Source organism: Balaenoptera acutorostrata, chromosome 16 (assembly GCF_949987535.1).
Source record: "Balaenoptera acutorostrata chromosome 16, mBalAcu1.1, whole genome shotgun sequence".
NCBI lineage: Eukaryota > Metazoa > Chordata > Mammalia > Artiodactyla > Balaenopteridae > Balaenoptera > Balaenoptera acutorostrata.
The window spans coordinates 7411702-7435733 of record NC_080079.1 but is presented as its reverse complement, the minus strand read 5'-3'; the positions used below and the strand labels follow the sequence as shown (position 1 = coordinate 7435733).

The 24032-nt window shown below is 46.0% G+C and overlaps 2 protein-coding genes across 14 annotated transcripts in view; one reads left to right on the top strand and one right to left on the bottom strand.

Annotated features, from left to right (window-relative positions):
• Positions 1 to 13295, top strand: part of ZRANB1 (zinc finger RANBP2-type containing 1) — a 70639-nt gene extending 57344 nt beyond the window's left edge. For all 4 annotated transcript variants that reach the window (XM_057530388.1, XM_057530386.1, XM_057530387.1 and 1 more), the window contains 4 exons: positions 6675 to 6795; positions 8317 to 8446; positions 8552 to 8781; positions 9997 to 13295. In XM_057530388.1, coding sequence (XP_057386371.1) covers positions 6675 to 6795; positions 8317 to 8446; positions 8552 to 8781; positions 9997 to 10215 — 700 coding nt within the window. In that variant the 3' untranslated portion in view covers positions 10216 to 13295. The remainder of the gene's footprint in view (positions 1 to 6674; positions 6796 to 8316; positions 8447 to 8551; positions 8782 to 9996) is intronic.
• Positions 13296 to 13569: 274 nt separating this feature from the next.
• The window catches only part of CTBP2 (C-terminal binding protein 2), a 164435-nt gene continuing 153972 nt past the window's right edge, over positions 13570 to 24032 (bottom strand). For all 10 annotated transcript variants that reach the window (XM_057530385.1, XM_057530380.1, XM_057530384.1 and 7 more), the window contains 6 exons: positions 22285 to 22491; positions 18712 to 18926; positions 18108 to 18238; positions 17474 to 17601; positions 16936 to 17053; positions 13570 to 14984 (listed from right to left, as the gene is read on the bottom strand). In XM_057530385.1, coding sequence (XP_057386368.1) covers positions 14804 to 14984; positions 16936 to 17053; positions 17474 to 17601; positions 18108 to 18238; positions 18712 to 18926; positions 22285 to 22491 — 980 coding nt within the window. In that variant the 3' untranslated portion in view covers positions 13570 to 14803. The remainder of the gene's footprint in view (positions 14985 to 16935; positions 17054 to 17473; positions 17602 to 18107; positions 18239 to 18711; positions 18927 to 22284; positions 22492 to 24032) is intronic.

The following is a 24032-nucleotide window of genomic DNA, read 5'->3' as shown; positions in this document are numbered from 1 at the left end:
CTCATCAAACAACATCCTAATGATGATTTGGCTGTTTGTGTGGGCCTGCCCACACCAAGAGGATGAGAGTCATTTTGGATATTGTGGTTTTACAGGTCTGCCTTGTAGGTTTAGTTAATGTGACTCTGCCCTTGGAAAGATAGATCTGTCCTCTAGGTGTGGATGAGGTCTGGCTGCTCAGCCTGGAAACTAGATCTGAACCTTAGTAAAGCTACCATTTTGCAAGTCCTTTTTAAAAGGCAGCTCTAGCCTTTCCTCTGGTAGTAATATTCTGACCCTGTTGTAAGGTTGAAAGTGTACTGTAAATTTCAGCAGGTGATATCTACTTTTCCTAGCTGTGAGGGCTTTAAAAAAAAAAGACATTGGTGGCTACTAATAATAATAGTTTGGGAACTTTATGCTACCTGCTTCTCAAAGCTGGCAGCGGGTGATCTTCTGGACTGGAGTTGTCACTTACATTTGTATTAGCACTGAAATTCTAGTTTTGAGTCATTTGAAGTCTCAAAAGTCTAATGTGAAAGTAGGGAGAAAAAGAAAGAGATTGCCATAATCTGAGGTAGAAAATGGGCAAGATGGCTATTAAGAGTGAGAAGGACCTAGGTTGTATGAGTGCAGCCACTGGTAAGTGCTATTGTAGCAGATCGTTTGGTAATGGAGGCCTTGGTTCTAAAAGGATGCTTCAGCTGGCATATGAACAGGCTTTCTAAAATAAAGAGCACCTTGGTACCACCTCCTCCAATCCCTGCCATACAGAGTCTTCACCTGATGTTTTACAGTTAAGGCATGGGAAGCTGCAAGGATTGTAGTGATCACATAGACATCTTTTTCAGTATCTTGGGGTGGAGAGGGGATGAAGATTATCAAATGGGGAGAGAGGAGGCATTGTTGCCATAGATTCAAGGCATCAATGATGTGGGTCAAATATATTAGCTATTAACCTTACTGAATAACGATTAAATTGTTGACTATTTTGAGTTGTGACAAGTTTGTTGACTGGGCTCTTTTATGACTATTAGAAGGTAGAATGAGAGGGCCCTGTCCTAGGTCAGGAGAGGAGCAGCCAGTATATCACTTGTGCAGTCTCCTTTTTTTTTTTTTATTAATTAATTAATTAATTAATTTATTTTTGGCTGTGTTGGGTCTTCGTTTCCGTGCGAGGGCTTTCTCTAGTTGCGGCAAGCAGGGGCCACTCTTCATCGTGGTGCGCAGGCCTTTCACTATCGCGGCCCCTCTTGTTGCGGAGCACAGGCTCCAGACGCGCAGGCTCAGTAGTTGTGGCTCACGGGCCTATTTGCTGCGCGGCATGTGGGATATTCCCAGACCAGGGCTCGAACCCGTGTCCCCTGCATTAGCAGGCAGATTCTCAACCACTTCGCCGCCAGGGAAGCCCCAGTCTCCTTTTAAATCAGCTTTTTGCTAGGGTTTCCTTTGCTCATAATCCGAATCAGGTGGGATGGGACTTTTTTTAAGTCATAAAATATCTAAATGAGAACTGAGAAAGTAATTTTCTTTTATTTAAACCCTTCCTCCTATCACTTCAAGATAGGACATTTTTTTTGTGGTGGTAGCTGTGCTGTTCTATAGGGTGTCTATGATTTGAACCGGCTCAAGTGCTCAAGATGGAATATTGTACTTGCCTTTGATTGACATGTCAATCCAAATAGAGAGCCAAATGGGAGTAATTAATATAAATAAGGGGAAAAATCAGTGAAAAATCAGTTCTCTTAGAAATATCATCTTTGGATAACTTATTATTGTGCCTCTCTGTATACATTGTTAGACCTTAATTTGTTGAGAGCAGTTTTAGTTCACAGCACAATGGAAAGGAAGGCACTGTTGTTTGCCATGTCCTCCCACGCGTAACCGCCCATTACGAACATCCCCCACAAAGTGGTACGTTTGTGACAAGTGATGAACCGACACTGGCAATAATCCTTATCACCCAAAGTCCGTAGTTCACATTAGGGTTCATCTTAGTATACATTCTGCGATTTTGGACAAATGTGTAATGACATGTGTCCACCATTTATTGATAGTGTTGAACAGAGAATTACAATGACAGTGTCAGAGAGAGTATTTTCAACGCCCCAGAATCCTCTGTGCTCTGCCAGTGCATCCTTTCCTCCTCCCTAACTCTGGCAGCCACTGGTCTTTTTACTGTCTCTATTGTTTTTGCCTTTTCCACACTGTCATGTGGTTGGAGTCATATAATATGTAGCCATTTCAGATCAGCTGCTTTCACTTCGTAATGTGCATTTAAGGTTCCTGTGTTTTTTCATGGCTTAGATAGCTCATTTCTTTGTAATGCTGAAAAGTACTTCATTGTCTGGATGTACCCACTTTATCCATTCTGAAGGACACTTTGCTTGCAAGTTTTGGCAGTTATGAATAAAGCTGCTGTAAACTTCCATATGCAGGGTTTTGTGTGTTCATAGATTTTCAGTTCCTTTGGGTAAACACCAAAGTTCATAATAGCTGGATTATCTGATAAGAGTATGTGTTTAGTTTTGTGAGAAACTGCCAGTCGATCTTCCCAGGTGGCAGTACTGTTATGCATTCCCACCAGCAATGAATGAGAATTCCTTTTGCTCCATATCCTTGCCAGCATTTGATGTTGTCAGCATTATTACATTTAGATCATTGACATTCAAAGTGATTATTGATATAGTTGGATTCATAACTACCATGTTTGTAACTGTTTTCTACTTGTTGCCCTGTTCTTTGTTCCTGTTTTTGTCTTTCACTCTTGTACTGTGTTTCGTGTTTCTAGTTGAGCATTTTATGATTCTGTTTTCTCTACTTTCTTAGCATATGTTATACTTCTTTTTTTAACTTTTATTAGTGGTTGCCCTAGAGTTTGCAGTATATTGTTACAGTTCATCCAAGTCCGCTTTCAGATAACGTTGTACCACTTCATGGGTTGTGTCATTACCTCATAATAACAAAATAATCCTAATTCCTTTCTGTCCCTTGTATCTTTATTGTCATTCATTTCACTTATATGTAACCATACATAAGCACATACCTGCGCACACGCTCACGTGTGCATACACACACAATATATATATACGTAAGCATGCATAATCAAATATATTGTTATTATTTTGAATAAACTTATCTGTTAGATCAATTAAGAATAAAAAAAAGTTTAAATTTTATCTTCAATTTATTTCTTAATGCTCTTCCTTTCTTTATGTAGATCAAAATTTTTGATCTATGTTATTTTCCTTCTTTCTAAAGAACTCTTTTAACATTTCTTGTGAACCGGGTCTCTGGCAACAAATTCCCTCTATTTTTGTTTGTCTGAGAAAGACTTTATTTCTCTTTTACTTTTGAAAGATAATTTCACAGGATATAGAATTCTAGTTTGGTGGTTTTTTTGTCTCAACTTTTAAAATATTTCACTTCAGTCTCTTCTTGCTTGCATGGTTTCTGAGAAGTCGGATATAATTCTTGTCTTTTGTTTCTACATAGGCAGTGTTTTTTGTTTTTTGTTCTTTTTAAATAAATTTATTTATTTATTTACTTTTGGCTGAGTTGGGTCTTGGTTGCTGTGCGTGGGCTTTCTCTAGTTGTGGCGAGCGGGGGCTACTCTTTGTTGCGGTGCGCGGGCTTCTCATTGCAGTGGCTTTTCTTGTTGTGGAGCACGAATTCTAGGCTCACGGGCTTCAGTAGTTGTAGCACGCAGGCTCAGTGGTTGTGGCTCATGGGCTCTAGAGCGCAGGCTCAGTAGTTGTGGCGCATGGGCTTAGTTGCTCAGTGGCATGTGGGATCTTCCCAGATCAGGGCTCGAACCTGTGTTCCCTGCATTGCCAGGAGGATTCTTAACCACTGCGCCACCAGGGAAGTCCCAGGTAGATGTTTTTTATACTCTGTCTTCTTTCAGGACTTTTTTCTTTAATTTTCTGTAGTTTGAATATGATATGCCTAGGTGTAGTTTTTCTGGCATTTTTCCTTCTTGTTGTTCTCTGAGCTTCCTGGATCTGTGGTATGGTGTCTGACATTAATTTGGTGAAATTCTCAGTCATTATTGTTTCAAATATTTCTTCCGTTACTTTCTTTTTTCTCCCTCTATTATTGTCATTTGTATGTTATACCTTTTGTAGTTGTCCCATGGTTATTTGAAATTCACTTCTTTTTTTTTTCTATATGTGTTATCTTTGCTTTTTAGATTTGGAGGTTTGTATTGTATCTTCATGAGGTTCTTTGCTTAGCTGTATCCAGTCCACTAATAAGCCTATCAAAAATGTTCTTCATTTCTGTTGGTGTTTTTGATCTCTAGCATTTCATTTTGGCTCTTTCTTAGGATTTCCATCTCTCTTCTTACATTGCCCATCTGTTCTTGCATGCTGTCTTTTTCCATTAGATCCCTTAGCATATTTATTATAGTTGTTTACAGTTTTTAAATTTAAAATTTTAAAGTTTTATTCCTGTGTTTCCATCTAGGAATTTCATAGTTTTAGCTTTTACATTTAAAGTCTGTGACCCATTTTGAGCTAATTTTTATTGAAGGTGTGAGGTAAAGATCTAAAATCATCTGTTTTGCATGGATATCCAATTGTCCCAGTACTGTTTATTTTTTTTCCCCATTCAAAATGCCTTGGTACTTTTGTCAAAAAGTATTTGACCATAAAAGTAAAAGTTTATTTCTGGACTCTCAATTTTTTCCTGTTGATATGTATGTCTGTCCTTATGCCTACATTAGACTTTCTTGATGATTGTAGCTTTGTGGTAGGTTTTGAAATCAGGAGTATAATCTTCCAACTTTGTACTTCTTTTTCAAGATTCTTTTTGCTATTCTGAATTCTTTGGATTTCTAGATAAATTTTAGGTCCTAGCTTCTGCAGAAAAGTCCTCTGAGATTTTGATAGAGATTGCACTGAATGTGGAATTCATCCATGAATGTGGAATTGACTTTTTTAAAAAATAAATTTATTTATTTTTACTTATTTATTTTTGGCTGCATTGGGTCTTCGTTGCTGCTCGCGGGCTTTCTCTAGTTGTGGCAAGCGGGGGCTACGGGCTTCATTAGTTGTGGCACGCGGGCTGTAGAGCATAGGCTCAGTAGTTGTGGTGCACGGGCTTAGTTGCTCCGCGGCATGTGGGATCTTCCTGGACTAGGGCTCAAACCCATGTCCCCTGCATCGGCAGGCGGATTCTTAACCACTGTGCCACCAGGGAAGCCCGGAATTGACTTTTGAATGTTAAAGCCAAACTTGCTGTCTCACTTGGTCTTGTATTCCTGGATTTGGTTTGCTTGTCTGTTCTCAGTGAGCCAGGTAGCTTGAGTGTTTAGGTCTTTGTGTGGTGGGTGTGATTATTTGAACATGCTTATTTTTAAAATATATTTTTTGAACACCCTTATTCTGCAGTCTTCTTGAGTTTTGAGTCAAGTCATCATTTGATTTCTGGCAAATTTAGCTATCTCATTCATAAAATGATCCTAGGCAGTAACCAAGAAATTTCTTAACTGCAGCAACTTTCTGTGTTTCATGATATTTCTCCTCGAACTTATTAAAACAATGTATTTTGTCATTGGTGCATTGAAATATATTTCTGTGTATCTTAGGTATTTTAAAAGAGGAATATCCATATTTTATTTTTAAACATTTGGCATTGAAACTTACATTCCTGATTTAAAAAGAAAAAACCTATGGTTATCTGGCATAGAAAAGTGTTTTTTTCTAATCAAACGAGTTAAGCCTCTGTAACATTCTTTTTTAAATTTAAAATATATTAATTTACTTTTTACGGAGCCCTGCATTAAGTTACTCTAAAGAAACGTGTGACACTAAGACATTTAATACCTTAACTTTTTAACAACAGCAAAAGAATGTTTTCTGATCTTTTGATTCTTTTACCTAGAATTCAAATACATAAAAGTATTGGGGATTTCTGATAGTTCCTCTACATGTGAGAGGAATGTAATGTTACAAACAAGTTAAATGTCTGTCTTCAGAGGTCTTTGCTGGTTTGTTTTGTAAGACAGTGGATCACAGTTTTGAGCATAATTATATCTGGCTTTATTTAATTGTATACTTGATCTAAGGAAAAAGAATGTTTTGCTTTTAGTAATTCAGTCTACCAGTGGCCTAGTTTGATTTTTAATCTTCATAATTTATTAGGCTGAAGTATTTAAAGAGGTATTAAGCATGAAGAAGGGATTGTTCTTGTAGTTACAGTGATTTTTTTTTTTGGATTGTCATGTGATAATCAAAAATTTTATTTAATGAATGAAATCTCAAGGAAGTGATTTTGATATTCTTGTAAACACATGGGCTATTTCTAGTCTGTGACCAAGTAGTGGATACTGTTCATTAGTGGAGAAATGTAGTGTCTTTGATTTTTATCCAGCCTCTCAGATGATTTTGAGTGTTTTTATTTTTAATTTGTAAACCAATAGTAGACAGTTGAAATCAGCTGTTCTCATCACTAGTGTTTGTAGTTTTGATGAAAATTTGGTGGGTGGTGAATCAAATTATGTCTGAGGATATGTTAAAAGGTGTCTGCTAGCAGAAAGGAGGCATTTTTAATTTGAAAAATATACTGCAAGCCAGGTAAAATTAATTATTAATCTCTGCATTTGAATTGCTTAAAGACTACATTACATAAATTATTGGAACATTAAATGAACTGTTTATAGAAAGGCTTCTTTTTTACTCTGTTGCTTTTAGGTTTTATACGCGTTGGAAAGATTGGGAGTCCTGGTATTCTCAGAGCTTTGGTTTACATTTTTCCTTGAGAGAAGAACAGTGGCAAGAAGACTGGGCATTTATACTCTCTCTTGCTAGTCAGGTAAGAATGCTTCAGGGCACGTTGCTCCTATGAGAAGAGTGAGGCAGCTGGTCTAAATGCCTTGGTTTACATGAAGACCGTGTTGGAGGCAGTGTGGCATGAAGGGAAGAGCGCTTGACTTGGCAGCGGGTGACTTGGGTTCTAGTGACTGCTGTTTATCAGCTCTGGGACCATAGGCAAGTCCTCGCTGCAGAACAGGGAGGGCAACATGTCTTATATTAAGTGATTAAACAACTGTCCAAATGAAAGTTGTACTTGGTGATGCTAACCTCTTAAATATTTCCTCAGATTGCTCTTCAGTTATATTGTCCTCTCAGAAAGGTGGCTTTTTGGGATTGACATATACACACTACTATATATAAAATAGATAGCTAATAAGGACCTACTGTATAGCACAGGAAACTCTACTCAATACTCTGTAATGACCTATATGGGAAAAGAATCTAAAAAAGAGTGGATGGATATAGGTATATGTATAACAATTCACTTTGCTGTACAGCAGAAACTAACACAACATTGTAAATCAACTATACTCCAATAAAAATTTTAAAAAATAATAAAATTTTAAAAAATGGTGGCTTTATGCCTGTTTTACCTACCTACGGGTTAGCTCCCATTCTGTGTCCGAGGGGACACTTGCCCAAGATCACTGGGCTAGTAGTGGGTGCTGATGCCGAGCTGTCAGGCCCCTGAGGATCCAGTTGTGATGCTCATAAGGCTCCCCAGGCGAGGAGGCTCTGTCCACGTGACGTAGGCCGAGGAGAAGGTGCCGTGGACAGGAAGGATTAACTAACTGGGGAATGAACTTTTACAGATGTATTGTGTAGGGCTGTCCCTCACACTCATGCTAGTTTTATTTTATGAAGCATATTAATATACTAAACTGTAAACTTCAAATATATGCACAACAAACCACTTGTTTTCTTTGCAGAAAGCATCATAATTCATTAGTACCCTCTGAGGGAAGTACCTTCTGTCTTTGGGCCATTTGGGCAGGGTTCACAGTGACTGTTTTACCTCTGAGACATGCACCTCCTGTAAAGGTGCTGTCAGAATCGTTGTGGGGGACGGAGACCTGTTGCGTATTCTTGCCTTAGGTGATGCAGCCATTTGCAGCCATTTATGTTTGTGTGAGATAACGAAGCTCATCTTTTTACTTCGGGTGGACCTTGTTGTAGGTAGTACTTTCACAAGTAACTTAACCAGAAGGCAGTTATATAAATCAAGCTTCCTTTGCTGTCTGAATCTCTTGTTTCTGAAATCAGTTTTTAACCAAATCTGTTCAGTTCTTGAGTTCGGATAATGAAGGATACCTGTACGTAAACTTTGCAGATTTCTTTTATTGGACTTTGTTATTTGAGGAAGCAAACTCTTTAGTTTGACAGTAGTATTACTGTATTTTTTAAATGAATTGAGATAGTGTAATGAAGGAGGGTAGCATTGTGTTATACACATCAGTTTTCCGGGGTGGTAATAAATGTTTTAAAGAGAATTTGCTTTCTTTTATTTTGTTCTGTACAGCCTGGAGCAAGTTTGGAACAGACCCACATTTTTGTACTTGCACATATTCTTAGACGACCAATTATAGTTTATGGAGTAAAATATTATAAAAGTTTCCGGGGAGAAACTTTAGGATATACTCGGTTTCAAGGTAAGCCATTATCGTGAGTATTTTGGAACTTTCTTGTTTATTATTTTAATGCACATTGCAATCACATCCTGAAAATCTCATTGTGATTTTCTTCCCTCTTTCCAGGTGTGTATTTGCCTTTGTTGTGGGAACAGAGTTTTTGTTGGAAAAGTCCGATTGCTCTGGGCTATACAAGGGGCCACTTCTCTGCTTTGGTTGCCATGGAAAATGATGGCTATGGTAACCGAGGTGCTGGTGCTAACCTGAACACCGATGACGATGTCACCATTACATTTCTGCCTCTGGTTGACAGTGAAAGGAAGTTACTCCATGTGCACTTTCTTTCTGCTCAGGAGGTAAGAAGCCTGTTTCTTGTATTAATTACTTAAAGTAGCAACGCTGTACCAGAACCCAGCCTAGTGTGTCTTTCAGGTGTGGTATTATCTGTACTACCACTTACAATTTTGAATTTGGTCGTAGTAATTGTCACTTTCTATAAATACTGGTCAGACAGACTTTGAAATTTATCTTTTCAGAATTGCTGTGTAGGATGTGTTGTGCAGAGATAAAGCAGTGAAGACCAAAGTCCTGGCCCTCAGGTAGTGCTGAGGAGAAAAAGTAAAAAGATGGGGTGAGGGGGAAAGGGAGGGATGAGGGGGCCAACGGGGGCCCAAGGTGAGGCATCACTGAGGAGGTGACGCCTGAATTGAGACCTGAAAGAGGACGGAGTCTTGCAGAATCTGGGGGAAGAGAGTTGTAGGTAGAGGGAAGTTCAAGCCAGTGTGGTTTGTGGGGATTGGGCAGGCAGGGGGAGACGAGGCTGAGAGGTTAAGGGGTGGCATGGGGTCGTCAACTGTCTTTTAAATCTTTGGCTTTATTCTGGGTAAGCTGGGGAGCCAACAGCCAGTTTGCCCGGAAGGGGAATACTGGCAACTCAGTTGAGACTAGATCCCTGGGCAGTGGTGGGAGCAGGAGCAGGACGCCAGGTAGGAGATCCCTGTGGCTGCAGGGGAGCCGGTGGTGCAGACCAGGCAGGGGAGGTGGTGAGAATGTGTAAAAGAACACGCTCAGAAAACCCATATTCTTATAAAATTATTGGTCTTTTATTTAATATACTAGTAATAGTAATTATAAACTTTTTATAACCGTGACATTAAGAAAAAAGTTCATAGATAATTTTTGTAACTTGAGCCTATATACATAACTTTCTGCGTAAACTTACCTTGTTCTGTTTGAAGCTGCAACTTTCTCTTTCTAGCTTTTTCTTTGCCAGGATCAGCTTATTAGATAACATTTGCTTTTTGCTATTATATCAAACAAATTAACTTATTACTAGGCTGTTCTTCCCTCTAGGTTTTTCTGTGAATTTTCCCATTGATGTTTTTTTCTATTTAACCACAGGAAACTGGGTTTTAAACATAAAATTGATGGGAGGTGGAAACCATGTTGAAACACTTCGTTGCTCTGGCCTTTTTCATTAATCATACCAGCTGTAGGTTTCTGTTAAATTTTTCCTGTCAAGTCTCTGATCTGTTGTATTATTTTGCCTCTTCTTCACATTCCTCTAAAAGCTAGGTAATGAGGAACAGCAAGAAAAGCTGCTCAGGGAGTGGCTGGAGTGCTGTGTGACTGAGGGAGGAGTTCTCGTGGCCATGCAGAAGAGCTCTCGGCGGCGGAATCACCCTCTGGTCACGCAAATGGTAGAAAAATGGCTTGACCGCTACCGACAGATCCGGCCTTGTACATCCCTGTCTGATGGGGAGGAAGACGAAGATGATGAAGATGAATGAAAATAATCAAAGAGCAGAAGAGCAAGGTATTAGCTCTCTGGTGACCTCCACGTTACCGTGGTGCTCCAAGCAGAGTGCATGGCATGAAGTGAAGCAAATCTGGCAGGATCTGCTTGGAAGGGTTTTTCTGATCCACACCCAATGGAGATGATGCATCTGCTGTGTGAGGAGACAGAACTTTGGACTACAGTTTGTAAAAAATGAATTTTATTAAGACAGAACTTTTTTCCTTTCAAATTGTAAATCTGTCTATAAATGTAAATGCATGTGGTTGTGTAAGAAATTGTGTAATAGGAAAAGTTGTACCAGCATCGTCATATTATTGAGAAGTTTTTTCCAGCATGGGCACCTCCAAAAGCACATGGCAGATCACTCTTTGTTCCTTTGAGATCATTCTTTTTTAAGCAGAACCTGGCATTCTACTTCCATCTTAAAAGATCCATTTTACATTATGTCTCACTAGAGCTCGTTAGAGATTTGGAAACTTTTTGTACAAATTATCCACAGCAAAACATAAAAATAAAAACAAGCTTTTATTTTTATTAATAATTTAGTTCCTGTTGTGCCCAATAAAATAAAATAAAATCTTTAAGGAACAAACTGTAAGAAAAGTAAGGATTTTTTATTGAGTGAACTTTGCATAGACATTGTTCCCTTGTTTTGGAAAGGGTTTTGGTTTCTATTATTTTGTCTTTTTAAAAGTTTCTGATATGCCCCTTTTCAGTGTTTAGGTATTTATTTGTTTGGAAGAGTGCCCTTAAGATGGGGCTTCTTCTACCAGACTCTGGGCAGCAGTCTCTTTGTGAATAGTTATTCGGTGGATGTAAGTGAGGGGAGTGCTGGCGGGGGAGTGCTTGGGGGAGCCGGCCCACCCCTCACTGAATGAATCGTGTGAAATTTGCCCACTTGACCCTGTTGACAATGTTATACTCTCCCAGGTTGCCATGCATAGGGTCTGTGGATTCTTACTGTCTTTTATCATCAACTCTGCTTTAAGCAAATTGTGTTAGAAAGGCATGCCTTTGCTTGGGCTAATTGGGAATATCAGTTCAGTATAGAATAAAGATTTAAGAACGCAGTAAGGTGGTAAATGCATTGTATAATGAATTTCTCAGTGAGTAGTCTGAGAATTTTTGCATGTTGGTTAATTGTGGCCATTCTTATTTAAAGTTAAAACTATAATCTTAGGTAGGAAAACTTTCTACAAAAAGTATTATTTGACCACTTCAGGTATACATTCAAAACTGGGTAAAAATTTCAGACCTAACTCAGGAACACAAAGACTTAGTGTCCTGGTAAGCACTTTGTAGACTATTGATGTGGCAAGGAATTTGGAAAGAAGCCCTACACACACACAAACACACACGTGCGCGCACACACACAATTTTCCTTCCCTTTGATGAAAAGGCTGTGAAAACCTTGAAATATTTACTTCTTGTTTTCTTCTAAGTTCTGTTTAGATGCTATTAAAATGTGCACAACCTCAGATTTGATGCTGGAATACTAAAAATAGAAAATTACCTATGAGATGTCATATCTTTAGTTCTTTCTTCCCTCTCTGAACACTCCTTGAAACGTGTTCCCAGGATGATCGCTTTTGCTGCATGCTAGAACTTGCAGGAAAAATATTTGCAATTTGATTCCATATGAATGAATTTTGATGTAATAATGGTGTATGTTACTGTTTCAAATGGTTAATGTTTTCTTACAAATTGACTCTATGGTTTGCTTTCATTTTGGACAGAATTAAGTTTTTAGAAGGCTGCCATTCTGATTACATAGCACAGCATCCCTATAAACTTTTCTCCATATATAGGGGGAGAATTCTTTAGTGGCCAGACATCCTGTTCTAGTTGCTGTTAAGCAAAAACTGCTCTCCCAGTTTAAGAAGCCGAAGAGAAATGTTTGAGGGAAAAGCATCTAGTTGCTAGGGTCTACATTACAGTCAGTGCTGTTTAGAAAACTGCAGGCTCGGCCTTTAGCCTCCGTGTGTTGTGTTTGCTGCGTGGTGTGTCCCCTGAGGTGCCTCTTTATTTATTTATTTATAGATCAGTGACCCTGACCACATCTAGTTTAACAGGTACAGCATTCTTCCCTGTGGGAAAGAATTATATATATATATATATGACTCCGTTTCTTAGGCTCCAGACAGGGATGGGGCTTTAAATGGTTTTCACAGCAGATTGGCTGGTAAAGGCCAACATTTTGGTGAATCAATGCTATGTTAAGCTCTTGAACTATCAAACAGCCATAACTGTTGTCCCAAGATAAGAGTTTGCAGTCCTTTCTCAGATGATATATGGCAGGGTGACAGATACTGTATGTCCTTTGGTTGACTCCGGACAGTAATACCTTTAACTGTATGGACTTCATGGTTCTTTTTCTAGGGAGAATACAGTGTGGTGTTTTCTGTCAATTAAAACCCAGGTGCACCATGGATTTGGACCTTTTTTGTTTTTGGTTTTTAGGCTCATCGTGTCACAGACTTAATCTGTGTTAAGGGACTATTGCTGTGCATAGGCGGTTGGGGTCTCCTTTTTGTGCATACGTCACCCCCTCACTGATTGCCTGTTTGACAAGTGGTTGTGAAGACCTTGAGCGGCCACTCTGCTCCCCGGAGTGATAGGTCAGTAACCATTTGCGCCATCTCTGTCCAGGATACCTCTATCCGTGTCGGGTGGTTTCAGTGTAATTTTTCTTGGGCGAGTTGGGATGGGACCACCACCTTGAAATGAGTGAGGAGGTTGATGCTTTAAGTTGCCATGACTTTTTTTTTAAATGGGAAAGGGTGGGGGGAGGCGGTTGAAAAGGAGTTCAGTACCTGGAATTGTTGGACGTGATCGACATTTGCAGATACTGCTAGTAGTAAGGGGTTTAATGCTATTTAAGAAGGAAGACCCATAAAATCAACTGAAAGTTCCTAACCTATGGAAATGGCTGATGTTAATTATTTTGCAACATTTCTTTGTAAATATCATTAAAAAAATTTTTTTTTTGAGATTCACCTCCCTTCCTGCATTAATGCTTGAGCCAGATAATTTTGCTTTTGGGTAAATTAAAATCAAAATTCTAAAACTTGACCAACTTTGTTTCTTGAATTGACTTAGTTCTAACCCACTATTTCATCTTAAGGATGGCATGATTTGATAAGGATGGACTTATGTGAAGTTTTGATTTTTTTCAATTAAACTATCACATGAAGTAATTATCAGCATTCTTGCGTCTGGTTATGGAAAAGGTAGATGACTGATAGAAAAGTATTTGAACCTCGGAATAACAAGAGTTGGGAAACTGGCTAATTGAAAATGCAGTTGCCTTTAAACATCTCAAGGAGAGAACTTTTACACTGGTGAGTTGTACTTGAATTTCAGAGCTTAACAGAAATTTTTATTACTTTTTATTGAAAACTGCACTGAACGCTAAATGTCCACCTTTACAATAAACAAATACAGTAACGGTAACTCACACTAAAACAAAACATTTCTGATAGCCATTATTTTTCTGTTTGGGACAGTTTTAAAGGTTTTTTTTGTCACAAAAACAGGAATGTACCTATACAAAGGCTCAAAATAGGCCATCTTTTAAACAAAAAGGCGATGATTCACAAAAGACTATGAATATAACATGTAACTAGTTGATACAAATCTAATAGGATTTGTTAAAATCAGTCACATCTAATAACACACCTGAAGTGTTCTTGTATAAAATATCACGTGAAGAAAAGAAGACTTTATCAATGTCTAAAAAAGTGGGTTTGTTCATAGACAATCTGACAAGTTACCATAAAAAGTGTTTCCTGAGACATAAGGAAATGCAACATTATTCTTCTTGAACGCTTTCAGTTCAAGACTTTCCACTCAATAAAATAGCTGAGGATCTGAAACTGAGAAAATATATTTGAGTACAAACAGCTTGTGAAACTTAATACTTTTTTTTTTTTTTTTTTGCATCATCAGAGGGTTTTTACTGAACTCACAACCAACTTGCCCGCTCAGTATGCAGTTCAGATGGGAGAGACTTCTCTGTACAGGAGCCTGTACTGTCTTCACTCTTATGCTCGCGGTTGTCTAACACAGGCAAACAGTTTTCTCCCCATTTTGTAGTAATTTAATCAATCTTCCTATTAGCAAAAGAGGTCACCAGCCCCCGAGGACCGAAGGGACTAGAGTCACAGGGTGGGGATTTCCTCTTAATATTTTTTATTTTGATGTTTGTTTGGAACTCCTGATGCAACATTCTAGAGCAAGGTGTTCAGGACCTGCTGTGTCCAAGGGACTGATAAAGGAAAAAGATCTATTTATTCTTTGTGATTTGATGCACAGATGAAAAACTTAACACACAATAACAGAAGTTGGTCGTTAATAAATCACGTCCTAGTCTTTTTCAGCGCTTCCGCAAGCAGACGACATCTTCAGTTTTCCCGCGTCTTGGCTTCGAGCTCTTTTGTAGTTTTAACACTGCAACATCAATGATGCGTATGTCCAGAATCCGTTAAAAAGACCGTCAAATTCCTTTCCTCGTAGTTCATCTAGTTTTCACTGTCTCTTGGTCCCAGGTGTTCTGAACGATGACCTTCCGTCACTCTCTGCTATTGCTCGTTGGGGTGCTCTCGATTGTCCCCGTGTTTTGTGGGCTGGTTGGGAGAGGGAGCTTGGGAGGGGTGTGCCACCGTGGGGAGGTTGTGGGTTACCGGGATGCCTCCAGGGATGATCCCTTCCATGGCTGCAGGAAGTCCTCCCGGAGCCACGCCCACGATGCCTGGCGGGTATCTAGGGAGGGCGGGCACAAGAGAAAGGGCCGGTTAAGTTCAGGGCCCAGAAGCTGCCAAGCTCTTGCTCTGCCTTTTTTATGGAATGGGTTGTCATACTTACTACCTCCAAAGCAAGGAGAAAGCTACATAGAAAATTTAAACACGGACATCTAATTCATAAACAACAAAGCCTATTTAGTCCAATCAAAGCACTAATTTTGTAGCTTTTAGGCAACAGCAATAGACTATACTAATTAATTGTGTCTGGGGAAACCGTGTCGCATTTGGAAAATGTTTTGGACAAAATAAACTCCAAGTTTTCCGGTTGCGTTAGAAAGTATTCATCAGTTATATCAAAGGCTTTTATGATTTCCTAACAGACGGCATGAAGTATGCTTGCTAAGTGTGACTTCCTAGGCTGGTTAGTTGCCTGCTCCCGTAACCTGAGATGTGGGAGGGGACAGGGCAGCAGCAGGGGAGATGGTGAGCTGGTGATGGGCTGGATGCCTGCCCTCTGAGGATACCTGGAGGGCACCTGAACGTGGGCTCATCTTATCCTGCAGGCACAGGAATGGCTGTGTGCGCGCGCACGCCCGAGCACACGGACATTATGCACAGATGTGACTCTGTATTTAAACACTGAGGACAAAACATACTTATGAAGCAGGGGCTTTAGAATTAGTCTTCCTCTCCAAGTTATCAAACCCTTCACACTTGCGGTAAAGGGGACGGTGTCTCTCCCTGTGGAAGCTACGCTGCCCCGCGTCCTATGGCCTGTTACAGTGACGCTGGTCAGGGACTGTCCAGGAGCACTCTGATGAACAGGATCCCTGCGAGCTGCAACCCTCCAGCACAAGCAGTTTTCCAAGGGGCCAAGGAGCCTTGCTCTGTCTAGAGGAATAATTAGGACGCGGCCCTTAAAGGGTAGGCCACCAACACAGACAAACAGGGGAATCCAATCTGGTGCTGTGCTGGGCTCAAGTGATGCTTGAAAATGCTTATGAGGGTAAAACAAGTGGGACTTTAATAGAACATGCTGCATGTAAATAAAGCCATGTGACTTGGGAAGAAACCGCTTAGCTTCCTTGCCCAGAGTAGGAGCTTTCATGTATGGGTCCTTTTACACAAACTATATTTAATCGCCCCCTAGAGCAGTGGTTCAAAACCAGGGATTTCGGGCAATGTCTGGGGGGCGTTTTTAGCTGTCACCGTTGGGAGTGGGAGGTGCTATCGGCATCTAGCGGGTGGTGGCCAGGGCTGCCACTATACGTCCTACAATGCACGGGACATCTGGCCCAGTACTGCCAAGGTGGGGCAGTCCTGGGTCAGAGTAAGCAAAACAAAAGTTCCCTTCTGGCATTCCACGCTGCAGCTTCTCTCCTTTATGCGAGAGGAGCTATTTCCCTGCAACCGGCCACGTTGGGGGAAGAGAACCATGGAAGTACCACAGACAAAACCCCTGGTCCTGGCTCGTGTCCCCAGTGCAGGTTCTTTTGCCTCAGTCACACCCAAACTCTGTCACTGTCACGTGCCCCTGGGGTCAAACTTCCTGCTTCACGGAGAAACAGACACCCCCCGCCCCCCAGTCCAATGGACTGGGCTTTGGCCAGAATGCTCTCCTTGGACAGAAGGTTCGAGTTAGAAAACAAAATCAGGCCCTTTTCCTTGACCTTTTCTGTACCTTTTCATCTAGAAACCCTCTGGTTTTCAAGCAGCTTCAGAATGAACAGTGATTCAGACCTGCTGGGGAATGCACAACCCACCATACCCCGCACCCCTTTAAAATAGGAATTCCAATTCTCGGCTCTGTCCCCAAACTATGTTTGTTCCATGGAAATGAGGAATGGAAGAACTGAGAGGAGGGGACAGTGTATGTAATTCCCACCAGTGCTCAGGTTGGCTTAACGTCCCCAAGTCCCCCGTCTCCGCCCTCCCCCAGGGAGCAGGGCTCAGCCCATTCCTCTCCTCACCTGTAAGTGGCACCATTGAGCTCTGGATGAATTGCTTGCTGATCTATTACTGACCAGGGAGCTGTTGTGACAAAGAATTCCTTGTTCACACAGTTTCTTAAGCTCTCTGGGATGCGACCTGGAATAAGATGATTAAAAGTAATCATACGTATTTTTCAAGGTCACAATGACTTAAATGTTATACTCCTCTGTTATGCGGGAAACAAGCTACAATGCAAGTCTCTCACTCTGTGATAGGAAGGGCCGGCCTTTATTTCCACAACATATGACTTGTTCCAGGGCCTGAACCACACTGGGCTTCAGCCAAACAGGAGGGAGCTGCCCATGGCTCCCCCTGGGGCTCTCCTTCCAGGCTTGCGAGACTGGCACTGGCAATACAAAAGGGACTTGGTTTCCTCTGGAAGAAACGGGGCCCAGCTCACTCCGAATTTCTTCAGCTTGACGCCTAGAGACCATCTCTGCCCGCAGCAAAGCCCCACGCCCCCTTCCGCGCGTCCGTCACCGGGATCGGAGGCGGCCAGCGCGGCGGAGGGCTCACCTGTGATGGCCCGGCGGATCTCGGTGGCGGCCGCCTCCCTCATCTCCAGTGAGGCTTGCTCACTGTACCAGGCCGTGTGGGGCGTACAAATGAGATTCGGTGCGTCTTTCAGGGGACCCTGAGCAAAGCTAGATGAGTATACAAAAAACACAGTAAATGAGAAAAACAACGCACATCACTCCCTGCCCTGCTCGTCAAAAGGGAGCCCTTGGCCGTGTGGAATGCTAGCTACACAGATAAAACAGAGGGGGATTCTGCAGTCTGTTTCCTAAGGGTTGGGACTTTAAGAACATACTCATAAAACTGTAATTAGCGTCAGGCATCATCAGGGACTCGGAAAGAAGGAACAATTCTAGGGAGGGCCGACTAGCCTGCCTCCAACCAGAGTAATCCAGAGTACAGAAAAAGCCTGCTCTTCTCCACCATTTTTCTTTCTGCCTCTCCCCTTTCTGATCATCTTTGGGGGAACTTCTGGCCCTTTTATACTTGGTGAGAATACAGCACAGACCTTAGAAGAGCAGAGGCTGTATACCTCGTCTCCAGGTGCCCACCCAGGACCCGTCTGGGAAGCTGCCCCGAGTTCACAGTCGGGCTCCTGCAAGTTCCTGCGCGAGCCCTGAGCTACCAAACCTGCCTGAAAGGCTCCGATTCGTGCACGTCGAGGGCCGCCCCTCGTATCCTGCCTTCCTTGAGGGCTTGGGCTAAGGCTTTCTCATCCACCAGTCCGCCGCGGGCCGCGTTCACTAGGAATGCTCCTTGCCTCATCTGCGAGGGGGAGGGAAAAGCTGGTAAACGGGTGCCGCCGCTGCCGCCTTGGGAGGAGCCCGCACCGGGGTCTGAAGAAGAGAGCCGCGCAGCAGTGGGCAGTGGATGGCGGTGGGTCTGGGCGTTTGACGCGTGCACAGCGGCTGCGGGGGAAGGGAGTGTGGAGCCTCGGTGACAGCGGGGGGCTGATCCCGAGAGAGGGCTGCAAGCTGGGGCGGCGGGAGCCGTGAGCTGTCGACTGGCTGTCTTGGAGGCCAGGCCTCGTCAGAGCAGGGCCCTGCTGGGTCCTGGGCCAGCTCCTGCCCCTCCCCGCTCACCACGGCCCATCTCACGGAGGGGGCCCCGCCCAGCTCCTTGCTGATGTCTCGGGGGACTTTCTTCCCCGCTCACTGGTGCGTCCAGGGACCATTTCCCATTCCCCCTTCGGTTTTGACAGAAGTGTCCAGGGTCTGAGACCATTTATTCCAATTTACCTGCTTTATAGTAAAGTCATTGATGAGGTGGTGGTTATGTTCGTTGAGATTACAGTGCAAGGAGACGCAGTCGCTCTGATACAGTAAGTCCTGCAGGGTGTAGACCCTCTGCACGCCCAGGGACCGCTCTATCCCATCCTGCAAGTAGGGGTCATAAAATATGACGCTGAATCCAAAGGCCTTGGCTCGAACGGCAACCGCCTGCCCCGTGCGACCTGTGCAGAAAGAGAGCGTCCAGGTGAGCGAGGCCCCCGCCCCTCCTGCCGACGCTCGTCCCGAGGCCGGGACCTTGCGTGGTGCCCAGCCGCAGCCCTGCTGCCTCCAGCACTTCTGGCGGTTGGACCCAATCTGTGGTGGTGCTGGGAGAACCGAACGCCCAGGGCTTGGTGCCACCTGAGTCCAGCACTCCTCCCCAGGTCACTGGGGCCGGAGCTGGGCCAACGCTCCTGGGTGAGCAGGGCAGCGCTTATCACCTGTACTTGCTACCAGAGTAGTTGGTTTTTTTTCCAAGTTCCTATTATGCACATTTTCAAGCACAGACATAACTAGAGAGAACAATCTAGAACTCCCCGTGCCAGCTCCCAACCATCACCGGTATTATCTCCTTCCTATTTCTCCTTCCCCTACTTGTTTGCTTATACAGTGGGCTTCTTAACCTGAGCTTCATCTCTTTATTGCTCTCAGTGTCGGACAGGGACTGTTCTCTTGTGTAATTGCCACTGGCTTTGCTCATGAACGGTGATCGAAACTGACCACTGCAGTCTGGCCTGAGCACCGATGGATGTGGGGAAGTGCTCTGGTTGAGAGGCGGGGCTCTGAGCACGCGTGGAGCACGGGTCAGGCCTCCAACAAGTTAGAAAGCGACGTCGCCTAACAGGACGCGAAGGCTTCCCTGACTCCCGAGTGGCCGTCATTTGCGCAAACCCGCTGACCCCCATGGACGGCGCCTCTTGCTTCCCAGAGCAGTTTTCAGCTTGAACACAAAATGGTGTGAATGATACCTGGAAGGGCTGATTTGGGGAGAGCGCAGAATAAATCTGGCTTGAAAACCATTGCTCAAATGTGCAGGAGGAAGAAGGGAAGAAGGGAAGCGTGCGGGAGGGCAGTGGGGTGGCGGACCGCCTCCACCTCCTGCTGAACTGCAATCCAAACGGGCGGCACTTACACCACCGCCATGGTCTGGAGGCCAAGCTCTGATAAGGCCATTCTGATCAGAAGGGACAGCTGCAGGGTCGCCCATGGTCACGCCCCTCGTGCCATCCCTCTTCAGTGTCACCACTTGGACATGGTGAGCCAGGAAGCACAGCCACACTGCAGACGAGCCAGCCCGACGGCAGGGGCGGGAAGAGCAGCAGTGACCCGAGGACCCCCGTCTGATGTACCCGAGGTTCGGAACCAAGCGCCCCACCACGCAGCGGCTGGGAGCTCACGGCCAACACCAGCACACCCGCCACCCCCCGCTTTGCCGGCCCTTAGCTGCCCTCCTTCCCCCCGCATCCTAACACACTTTCACGGAAGATGGGGTCCCGGTGGCAGTGCCCGGGGCGGAGAGTCACGGCCAGTCACCAGAGCCTTCCCCATGGCTCTGCTTTTCATAAATTCACGAACCCTCATCTTTCCACTGGCTCCACTTCAGCCATGGGGTTTTCCTGACTAAATTTTGCAAGACCTGATGATGAACTCTCTTACTGACTTGATCAAAACCCAGCCTCAGAGAGGAGAACCCAATTGCCTTGGCCTTAAAAAAACATAAAATAAAAATACTGTGTCACTGTTGGCAGGCTTTCCCTTCAGATTTTTCATGCTTGTTCCCAACTCGGAGGCTGGCCTTGAGCAGTACCCACCCCCGGCCTGGGCTGGGGTCAAGCTCGCGACAACGCCCCATCCAGGCCCGCGCACGGCGGCATGAACTGGGTTTGGTGGAACCTGCTCCACACTCTGGGCTCTGCTGCTGCTTCTCGGCCGACTCTTAGGCAAGCGGAGGCTTTCAGCCCCTAACAGGGCGGCAGCAGGGGCGTGAGGCCGCCTATGACCGTGCCGCCTCCTGCCTCAGCTCTGCCTACAGTTCTGCGAGGCTCCAGAGAGACCAGGAAAGGTGGCAAGGAAAAACCTAGTGTGCAGGGGGGCACCGGGACTGTGGCAGTGCTTGGCTTACAGTCTTGAGTAAACAGGGCTGGAATCACGGGACTGGCCTTCAAAAGATGGATGGCAAAGGGTACAGCCGAAGAAACGTCCCCCGTAAGAACTTGCTGTGATGGCTGCGGTCAGACGCCCTGGAAACAAGTGTTCTACCACGTGGCCGGGCCACTCGCAAGGTGAGGCTCTGCACCCTGGCCGGAGCCCACCTGAGGCCTGTGCATCGGCGTAAGAAGGCACGTTGTTCTAAGAACCGTCTCCAAGACCCACTTCCCAGAGCGCGGGGAAGCCCCGCGGGCACCAGCAGAGGGCGCTGCGGCTCACAGAGCACCAGCATTTGAGTCATTTTGTATCTTCCACTCCAGAAAAATGAAGACAGACTCTTTTGCGAAAGGATTAGCTCCCTGAGTGCGATCACCCCCTGAAACCTGGGCTCTTAGCACTCAGACCCAGGTGCTGGAAAGATGTGCGCTGCTGGAAGAAGCCCAGCTCCTCCTACTTGTTCCAGCCGGTACCCGGGCCTCCTGGCCAGGAGCTTGTGGGACGAGGAGGCAGTGTGGCCATCCCAGAGGTCCTGCCCTCAGTCATTCGGAAACAGAGCCCCGAGCTGACGGCTAACTGGCAGCCGGGGGGGCCTTCTGGGAGCCAAGCACTGCAGTCACAACGCGCCCCGGGTGCTTCCCGGCAGCAACTGTGCAACGCTCACTCCCAATTTACAGATTGGAAACTGAGGCAGAGGTCGGGCCCTGTCCTCAAGGTCACAGAGCCGGCGAGCGGTGGGACTGAGACTCAGCGACGAGCAAGCCCGCCCCGCCGGCTCCCGTTTGCCGAGTCGGGGCTCGACCCGGGGCCCAGCGCTGCCAAGAGCCGTGGCAGGCCGCCTGTTTTCCACCCGGCACACCTCCTGCCGAGGAGCCTGCCCCAGGCGCTCCCAGGGCCGCCGGCTGTGTCACCGAGGAGGGAGGCCTCACCACGCCCCCTCTCTTGGAGGAGCTTCCCAAGCTGCTGACCTGACCGCGCCACCTTCTGGCGCAAAAATCCTTCAGTGACTCCTCACTGCCACCCCCGCCTGGCACCTCCAGCTGGGCCTTGCCCACTGCCTGAGTCTCCACTCAGCCACCGGCCCCTCCCCTCTGCCCGGGGCAGTTAGGGAGCACGACGCCTTCCTGGGGGCGCCCACCCGCCGCATCCTCCCTACCCAGGCACGTCGGACCCACTCTTCCAGAAGCAGCCCAGATCTTACCTCCGGGCGAGTTCCCTGGTCAGTCTTGACCTCTGACCTCCCACCCCAGGCAGCCCGGCGAAGGGCAAGGGCCCTCCTCCGGCCCACGTGAGCTCCTCCCGCAGGCACGGCCGCTGCGCACCCCGACTTCCAGGGCCAGGCCTGCCTCCCCCAGGCGGTCCCTGCGGCGGCCCCGGCGGTGCAGGCGCACGTACCGAAGCCAATGAGGCCCAGCGTCTCCCCGCGGATGCGGGCTGCCCCCGAGGCAACCTCCCGGATCTGCTCGACACTCTGCACCCGCGTGCCTTCCCGCAGCGCCTGGTACAGCCACGTGTTCCGCCGGTACAGGTTCAGGATGTGGCAGATGGTGGAGTCGGCCGTCTCTTCCACTGCCGCGGATGGGATGTTGCATACGGCGATCCCTGGAAACGACAAGAGCCAGGCGCTGGGATGAGAACCCCAAGTTCTGTGGGGAAGCGCCAGGGCTCCCAGTGCACCCAGCTGAGGGGCAGGGGTGGCAAAGGCGGCCCATTCAGCCACAGACTATGTGTATGGCCCCGAGCAGGTGAGGGTCTCTGAGGCCTGCTTGTCACCTAGGGGACACAGCCCTCTGGCTCTGATGCCCAGGGACCTCCAGCCCCGTAGTCATCCCAGGAGGACTTCTGTCCGGGGCTTGGCTCACCCCCCAGCCCCCTGCTGACCCCATGTCCTGCCCACCCAGTGCTTCAGGCCCCACGTCCAGAAGCGAACAGTGGTCCAGCTCCGTCCACCATCCCCGTCCAGCGCCAGGAAGCTAGCGTGTAGGGCCCCCTCCTGACGGTCTCTGGGGTCCAGGAGACCAGAGGCTCTTTGCAATGCAACCTCCTGGATCCTCCTCCCAGGCCGGGGCTGGGGTAATGGAGACCGGCCTTTTGTTTTATGGTATTTTAAGAGTCTAATGCAATGAACATGTTACTTGTTTTTCTTTTCTTTTCTTTTTTAAAAAAAAGGCAAGACAGAAGAATTAGAAAGTAACACCTTCCAGGCCCGTGGGCTGAGACAGGACGGAGCCGGTGTCTGAATCCAGCCCCACATTTGCTCAGTGGACCCTGGTCACCCTCCCGCTCTGACAGAAAGACAACAGAGCAGACAGGTGCCCGCCCTGCTTTCTGAAAGAGCTTTCAGGGCTGAGAGCAGCTGGTGAAGACGATCCCTCAGGCTCTGTGTGAGGCACAGAGAGGAAGGGCTAGAGTCTCCCAGCACCAGGAGGCCAGCAGCTGAGGACTGCAGGGAGAACCGCCCCAAGTCTCAGGCAGGAAGGGCCCTGGCTCTGACCTTCCTCAGTGGGAGGGTGTTTTGGGGAAGAATGTTTGCCAGATGTGGGAGGGGCAGGCACACAGAGGGCCAGCGGGCCTAGATCCAGCCCCGTTCCCCTGGCGAGGCCTGGGGCCTGCCAGTCAAGCAGCTTTCCAAGGAGGGACACAGGTGTCCAGGGAGCATGTTGGCCCAGCTCAAAACGTCCCTTTTGGGACCCCAGGAGTCACAGCCAGGGGTGCAGGGCCAGGCCACCTGTGAGGTGCCTGCATTCCTCTATCTTCTCGGGCGGGTCAGGAGTGTGGTCAGAGAGCACCTGCAGCTCCACCGGACAGAAAACGGGACCAAATGCGTGGAGCACCCCTTCCTAGCGGCTGTGTCGCCACCCCACGAGGGCTGCCCTGAGGTCCAGGGTCTCAGTGACCCCTTCGGGAGGACAGACAGCCCCCAGGGTGAAAGCATCCATGTGCTGCCCCAGCTGCCGGGGGATGAGGTTTTGAGATCCAGGCCGACAAACCTTCCACGAGCTGCAAGTCAGTCGTCTTGCAGCACCCACTTCATTTGAAATAACCAAGCACAGGATCTGGGGCTAGACTAGAAGTCAGGATTACTGCAGTCTGGAGAGACGGAGGCAGATGCCAGAGGTATAAGAAAATCTTTTGGCAGCTGG